General features: G+C 38.4%; 1 protein-coding gene across 1 annotated transcript; it reads left to right on the top strand.

The window, feature by feature from the left end:
* Window positions 1-1,715: 1,715 nt before the first annotated feature.
* Window positions 1,716-4,893, top strand: LOC108673927 (translationally-controlled tumor protein homolog; the record flags this gene model as incomplete). The annotated part of the gene is made up of 4 exons (XM_018161814.1): window positions 1,716-1,830; window positions 3,153-3,246; window positions 3,755-3,926; window positions 4,797-4,893. Coding segments are annotated over 3 exons (344 nt in total), but the record flags the coding sequence as incomplete, so codon positions are not given.
* Between the last annotated feature and the right edge of the window lie 3,021 nt (window positions 4,894-7,914).

Genomic DNA, 7,914 nt, shown 5'->3' with positions numbered 1-7,914 from the left:
TTTTTTACAATTATGGCCAATCAGCTGACATGATTGTTGTTTTTTTACAATTATGGCCTATCAGCTGACATGTGGTCTTTGATGCTAGACTTAACTGAATATACAGTGACACTCAAAAGTACTGGATACATTGCAGTTTTCTCTATATCTAAAGTTAATGTGCAAGATTTTACCTAATATTTATTCAGTATATTGCTAATGGTACTAGAAACATTATATAGAAAGGATTTTTAAAAGTAAGTAGTGTTTAGATTTTGTTCAATGAAATAGAAAAATTTACCAACGCAAAAGTTTTGGTACATGTTCGAAAACGAACAAAAATAGCTTTATTTAAGGCACTCAAAATTTGCTTTTCACTTTAGACGTTCCAATAATCTCACATCGTTATCTAATTAGCCAATCAGGCTCAAATCTGTCGCAACTCTAATGTTTTAGCTATTTTAAATAAAATTTTGAAGATGAATAATATCTCACCCGAACACAAAATCTCGCAAACAATAACAAACTGCTCTGATTGGCCAATTAGATAACGATATGAGATTAGTGGTACGCCTAAAGTGAAATGCAAATTTTGAGTACTTTAAAAAAACTATTTTTGTTCGTTTTCGAACATGTACCAATACTTTTGCGTGGCTAATTATTATATTTTATTGAATAAAATCTAAACAATGCTTATTGTTCAATATCTTTTCTAAATAATATTTCTAGTACCATTAGCATTATAGTGACCGAATATTAGGTAAAAGCTACCAAGTTTTATTACCAAGAATTTAAAAGCTAAGAAGATGCCAAAAAAATCCTCAATATCTTCGATTAGAGATCGTCTCGGAGACCAGCGCCATGATCAGTTCAATAATACATAGAACATGAGTAAAATCAGAACAAAATATTGAAAGATATACGAAAAATAGTAAAACCTAATATTATTGGGGTTTATTATTAATTTAAATATTAATATTAATGTTTGAATTAGCAACAGAAATCTAGAATTGGTGAAAATTAAGTTATTTTCTCTCATTTCATTCATATTTTTTTAGACAGCAACGCTAGATAAACCCACGTTTGCTGTTGAAAGACTGCTGGTAATTTGGCCGACTATTGATTATGAAATCAATTTTGCTAGGCTCTTATCTACAGTGGACGGATTTTCACATAGTGGCTTCTCAGCCTTCAAAAATACTTTTGCATAACAAAGTTAAAGAAACGATAAAAATTAACAAGCGTGTTGACTCCGGTTCATAGATACTGCAGATGTAAAATTTTTCAATGGCTAACTAAGGAAGTATTGCGATGATGTGACGTCTGGAATTAGCCAGCTCTATATTAGGCACATTACAGTATCACCGTGAAAAATTCGGCCTTGGTCTCTCATTGTAACTTCTTATATTTAATTAATGAAGTGAAATCAAATGTAGACTTCTTTTACTTCATATAATTTAATTTTCAGTACATAATTCAACGTTCGTTCGTTCTCATACATCAAGCCACTTGTGCACTCGTGTGCCAGCGTCCCATACACTCACCTCTGCAGTAACATGTGTATTTTAGTTTGTTTTAAGTAATATTTTCATAGCGCACTTTGAATTTCCAACCCTTCCCATTTTTACAAAAGGCAGGGACTAAGTAAAATGTTTCCATGCAATTCAATGATAGAATTTTAACTGTCCAAGTAAATAAAAATAACTGATAATAATTCTGACTTTTGCAACGCTCAGGTGGAGACGCCACGTCCACGTCTGGCGTTGACGTTGTGCTGTTCATGAGACTACAGGAGACTGGCTTTGCTTCAAAGAAGGACTTCCTGCTCTACCTGAAAGGATACCTCAAATCGTCAGTTATTATACAGGTTTATTCTGAAAGATGGATCATATTTGATAAATCTGTACATATTTAAGTGTAGTTTCAAGAAGAATAATTTGGAGCTGAAGATTTAAAGTTAGAAGAGGTAGAGGCGGGACTCAACGTCCCACCTCTACCAACAACACTGTTTACGTCCCGCCTATACCGCAACACTGTTTACGTCCCGCCTCTACCAGCATCACTGTTTACGTCCCGCCTCTACCAGCAACTCTGTTTCCGTCCCGCCTCTACCAGCAACACTGTTTATGTCCTGCCTCCACCAGCAACATTGTTTATGACCTGCCTCTACCAGCAACTCTGATTCCGTCCTGCCTCTACCAGCAACTCTGTTTACGTCCCACTTCTATCAGCAATTCCGTTTACGTCCCACTTCTTCCAACAACTCTGTTTACGTCCCACCTCTACCAACAACTCTGTTTACGTCCCGCCACTACCAGCAACTCTGTTTGCGTCTCGCCTCTACCAACAACTCTGTTTACGTCCCGCCTCTACCAGCACCTCTGTTTACGTCTCGCCTCTACCAGCAACTCTGTTTACGTCCCGCCTCTACAAGCAACTACGTTTACGTCCTGCCTCTACCAGCAATTCTGTTGCATCCCGCCTCTACCAGCAACTCTGTTTACGTGTCACATCTACCAGCAACTCTGTTTACGTCCCGCCTCTACCAGCAATTGTCTTTGAATTTTGACTTTTAAAGTGATTTTATTCATTTTTAGTTTAGTCGAACTGATGATGGAGCTGGACTCCGAAACGTTTTCAATATCGATATGGTGAATTTTCTTGGCGTTTTCTTTGCTTTTAAATTCCTTATTTATAAATATGTAAAAAAATCTTAATCTTTCTCTTTTCACTGGTATAAATTATTAATTTTTAATTTATACTTGAATAAATGAGATTTTATTGAATTGGGTCCATCATTTAGAATAACCCTGCACATTATAACATGTGTACAATATAATACAAGATTTCTTCATAGGCCTGGTATAATTAAATATTTCTTGATAAATCAACTATAATTCAATATTTCTTGGTGGATCTGATATTGTTCTACATCATCAGATGTGAAATAGATCTCTCAACTTGATATCGTCAATATAAACGCACAACCTAGTGCATAACCGCACGTCATGTGTGTGAATTCTTCTTGTGTGTGATCATTGAATGTAAAGTGTTATTCGTAGTTATGCATATATATATTTATGGCCTTGTGCACTTCACTTTTGTTGGATGCTTTAGTAATGATCGCGTATTTAGCCATCATCCGAGTGTTGAAATGAATTTTTGTATTGCAGTCTGAAGGAAAAGCTACAGGAGAGCAAACCCGATGCTGTGGAGAAGCTCCCCGGCATCCAGAAGCCTCTTCAGGACATCCTTAAGAACTATAAGGTGACAAGGCAGATATATACATCCTTAAGAACTATAAGGTAACAAGGCAGATATATACATCCTTAAACAAGGCAGATGTATACATCCTTAAGAACTATAAGGTAACAAGGCAGATATATACATCCTTAAGAACTATAAGGTAACAAGGCAGATATGTCAGTTCAGAAAAGAGTTGAAATTCACAATCTCGTGGAAGCCTCGTTATTTTTCTGGGTTTCTAAGGTTAAGGTGTTGCTGGCATCGAAACTTTTTAGTGTGTTGGTAAATAACGATTCTTGTTTTGTACATGAATTTTGAACGATATTGTGACTTGAAAAAATATATTACCCGCTAAAGATTCAGCATGAGATCTTCTTATGACTTGATATTTGGCTTTCAACTCTTCAGCCCGTAGAACTTTTACTGCTTGGCAATTTCCGATTCAAATCCAAATAAATAAAATATAAATTTCCGTCGTATACTTTTAAGCGTATTAACAGGGGCTAAAATATTAATTTTTGTGGTGCAGGACCTTCAGTTTTTCACCGGCGAGAGCATGAACCCCGACGGCATGGTGGTGATCTTGGACTACAAGGACTTCGATGGCGAGGAGAGACCTGTGCTCTACTTCCCCAAATATGGCCTTCAGGAGGAGAAGTTATAAGCCAGCTCCACCTTATGCTCTACCATTATAACTGCTGGTATGTATTTGCGTTATCTTTTAACAAAAGCAATAAGCTCCACCTTATGCTCTACCATTATAACTGCTGGTATGTATTTGCGTTATCTTTTAACAAAAGCAATAAGCTCCACCAGGCTTATGCTCTACCATTATAACTGCTGACAAGTATTTGCGTTATCTTATATCAAAACCAATATGCTCTACCATTATAACTGCTGGTATGTATTTTCGTTGTCTAATAAAAAAAAAGCAATAAGCTCCACCTTATGCTCTACTATTATAATTGCTGGTAAGTATCCGTCCTTTTTATGCGCTATATTCTGATCCATTCAGATTTGATTACATCGGTTACGGTTCAACAAAGTCTTCAGTGATATGTCGTTAATGTAAATTTCATTATGTTAGTTATTCTTATTTTCATTGCTTTTTTTTTTGCATTGGCTCTGAAGTTGTTACTGTCCCCACGGCTATTTTCAATTCCCGTCCAATGGACGAGTGCTAATTTCTTCTACAATTTTTTTCCTCCTGCTTTTCTTTCTCCCAAAAAATTACTTCTTGTGCTTTGGTATAAATGAATTTGGTATGAATTGTTGTTTGTTTGTTTGGTTTGTTGTTTTTTAGGTTGGAAGATGAAGTTAGTCAAATACAGGTAATTGACTGCTTCAAAGGGGTCTGTTTTATGTTGAAGTCAAAACACGGAATCTTTTTATTCATGCCTCGCTCATCATAGCCATGAATAATTGATGACAACATCTAATGGTTGTAGGTGATGAATGATTGTAGGTTAATGGCTGTTCCAGCTCGAATTTAAAGCTTAATTTTCTTCACTGTGGAAACATTCACCGATCCATGATTTTGTGAATAATTATAGTTTTTTTATTTCTTTCAGTCTTCTACATCGATGGAACCCATATACTGACCTGAGAAGACCAGCGAATTCCTGCTTTTATCTAATTTATTAAATTGGTGAATAAAAGCAAGCTAACGTTGTTCTCTCTATCCCGTACGTGACATTCATACCAAAGTATCTCAAAGTGTTATGTCAAGAGCATCTATATTCGGCTTTAGCGAAAAATATCCGTGGATTTATGAATATTTCGGTTTATCTTTATATAGTGTGTGAAAGCGTTTAAACCGCCGTGAAATTTACCTCAAATTTGTTCAGCAAAAAGTAATAGATTCAGAGAGTCTGTTCTAAGTGCCCAATTCTCATGAAATTTTCCGTTGATCGGATGTTTTTGAAACTTGAATATTGATATTAGCACGCGGTCGTTCGAAGGCAAATCAACCTGTGATTCGTAGAGTTGATGTCTGCCAAGGCTCTACTGGCCAAAAATCTCAATGTTGTTGGAATAAAGAGGATATTAAGCGCTTACGTTCTGTGTAGGATCAATTACGTTCTGTGAGGGATCGATTGATAGATCATTTGACTGTTAATATTCTATCAGACTGTCAACATGGCTTAATTGCCGGGAGATCCTGCACCACTAACCTCTTGTCTACTCTGAACCAATGGACCCGCCTGCTGGACGAAAGGGAGCCAGTAGATGCAGTGTACCTCGATTTTGCCAAGGCATTTGACAGTGTCCCACATGAGCGGTTGTTGCGTAAATTGAAGTCTTTGGGAATTGAGAGTAATGTACTCAAATGGATCAGAGATTTTCTAGTAGGGAGGCGACAACGTGTCAGTATTAATGGGTCCGTATCAGACCGGGTTTCAGTGCGCAGCGGCGTGCCACAAGGAAGCGTTCTCGGGCCTATTCTATTCGTTGCGTTTATAAACGATCTGCCATAAGCTGTGACTAACGTGTGCTCGATGTATGCTGACGACACAAAAATTTATAATACAGTGAAGAATACGTCGCAATAAGTACAGTTACAAGGTGATCTTGACAGGCTGGTTGACTGTGCCGATAAGTGGCAGCTGCGTTTTAACGCTGACAAAGGTAAAGTAACTAAAGTAATCCACCTTGGCAAGGGGTGGATAGCTAGAGGTCAGCATAGCCTAAGTCCCCAGTGCGATTCATATACCTTCCCGAGCGTAACGCAGCCGGGCATCTTCACGGCTTTTGACACAAAGCGCCCACCACAACAACGCCGTTCAGTCACAGGCCGGAGCACAACTGGCCAGAGCGCAACAGCTACTCCCAACATAACCTAACCTAACCTGCGCCGCCTGTTGCGGTAGGGCCTGTTGCGCTCCGGCCAGTTGTGCTCCGGCGCTGTGGAGCAGTGGCTGTATTGTGCAAAGCGGATTTACTGTTAGCCGGAGTTACACACAGCTCATTGATCTGCTGCTATGTGTAGATATTGCATGCTGATGGTTGGTGTTGGGCCCAGGGCTTGTTTACGAGTCAATTTTGTTACCCACGGCTGCGCTCCCCTTGGCAAGAATAATGAACAGCAAGATTACCCCGGTCACATTTTTTAAAGCGAGTTCTTATTCTATCGGTTGAAGTAACCACAAATGTACTCGGCTAATATTTTGAGTGATATTTATAAATTGAAAATGTTTATATAACAACAGCTTCATCATTTCTATATCTAGGTACTCGTAGGAGCGTCTGATCAACCAAAGCAGTTTATTGGATGTATTAACTTGCGTTTCAATATGCCTATAAAATTTTAGCTCCCTGTCATTTTGTTACCCACGGCTGCGCTCCCCTTGGCAAGAATAATGAACAGCAAGATTACAGTATGAGAAGACACTGTTGCAACGTGCAACGACAGAGTGATAATGTCGAAGTTGACAATGGAAAAAGATTTAGGAGTTAACATGGACAATGAGTTGAAATTTTCTAAGCATATTGAAGGTCAAGCTAATGAAGCCAATAAACGACTTGGACTGATCAGACGCTCTTTCGAGTTACTAGATGCAGAAGCGATGAAGCAGTTGTTAGTTGCTGTCGTGCGCCCGAACCTGGAGTTTGGAAACGTGTGGTCACCGAAACTTGACAAGGACAAAAATTTAATAGAGAGTGTTCGTGCAACAAGGATAATAGAGACGCGCAACAAGGATAATTCCGGGCTTGAAAGGCAAGTCCTGTGAGGAAAGATTAAAGATTATGAAGCTTCCAAGCCTCAGTTATCAACGTCTGCCGTCAGTTATGGGTTCCAATAAAAAAGGCCGGATCCTTGTGTGCCGACACTTCTATTCTATTCTGAATTTGATTGAATATTCCGTATAATCTGCCAAAAATCTTCGGTTTAAAGTCCGTTTAATTATCTCGATTAATACACGGTTAAAGGAGACTAAATTCCCCGGTCACATTTTTTAAAGCGAGTTCTTATTCTATCGGTTGAAGTAACCACAAATGTACTCGGCTAATATTTTGAGTGATATTTATAAATGGAAAATGTTTATATAATACGTAACCAACTGACGATAAGGAAAATATTTAAGTATTGTATAGTATCTTCGGCATTAAATAAATAGGCCTGGATAGGCCTGTCGCCGATTCTTGTACTTTTCTTGACTAGACTGGCCTTACGGACGGTAGATTTAAAATCGCTTCGGTTGCTAATTCGTTGAGCAATCTAGGGTGGAAACCGTCTGATCCAGATGACTTGTTGGGATTCAGGGAGACCAGGCGCTTGAGAACATCCTCTTCATGTATCTCGAAACTAGTTAACTTCGAGTCCACTGGTTGCTCCTCAATAGCTGGAATACTGTTCAAGTCCTCATCTGTGAAGACGCTGCTAAAGAACTGATTTAGAACATTGGCCTTGCCCTCGTCAGAAGATATCTTCCGTTGATTTACATTCAAATCAGTAATACCGTCCCTTGTCTTACACTTCGAACTAGCATAGAAGAAGAAGGCTTTTGGGTTCTTTTTCGAGTTTTTGGCAACGTCTTTTTCAAAATTTTTGACTGCGGTGCGACAAGCTTTTTTAGCTTGATTTCGAGCTCTAGCATACAGGTTATACTCAGCATCGCTACGAGTTCGTAAATAACGCTTGTAGGCTTCCTTCTTTGCTTTTAGCTTTGCTTTAACCGTATTGTTCAT

Source organism: Hyalella azteca, unplaced genomic scaffold, assembly GCF_000764305.2.
Source record: "Hyalella azteca isolate HAZT.00-mixed unplaced genomic scaffold, Hazt_2.0.2 contig2568, whole genome shotgun sequence".
Taxonomy (NCBI): Eukaryota; Metazoa; Arthropoda; class Malacostraca; order Amphipoda; family Hyalellidae; genus Hyalella; species Hyalella azteca.
Note: the sequence above shows the minus strand (reverse complement) of the source record. Positions and strands in the feature narration are given on the sequence as shown.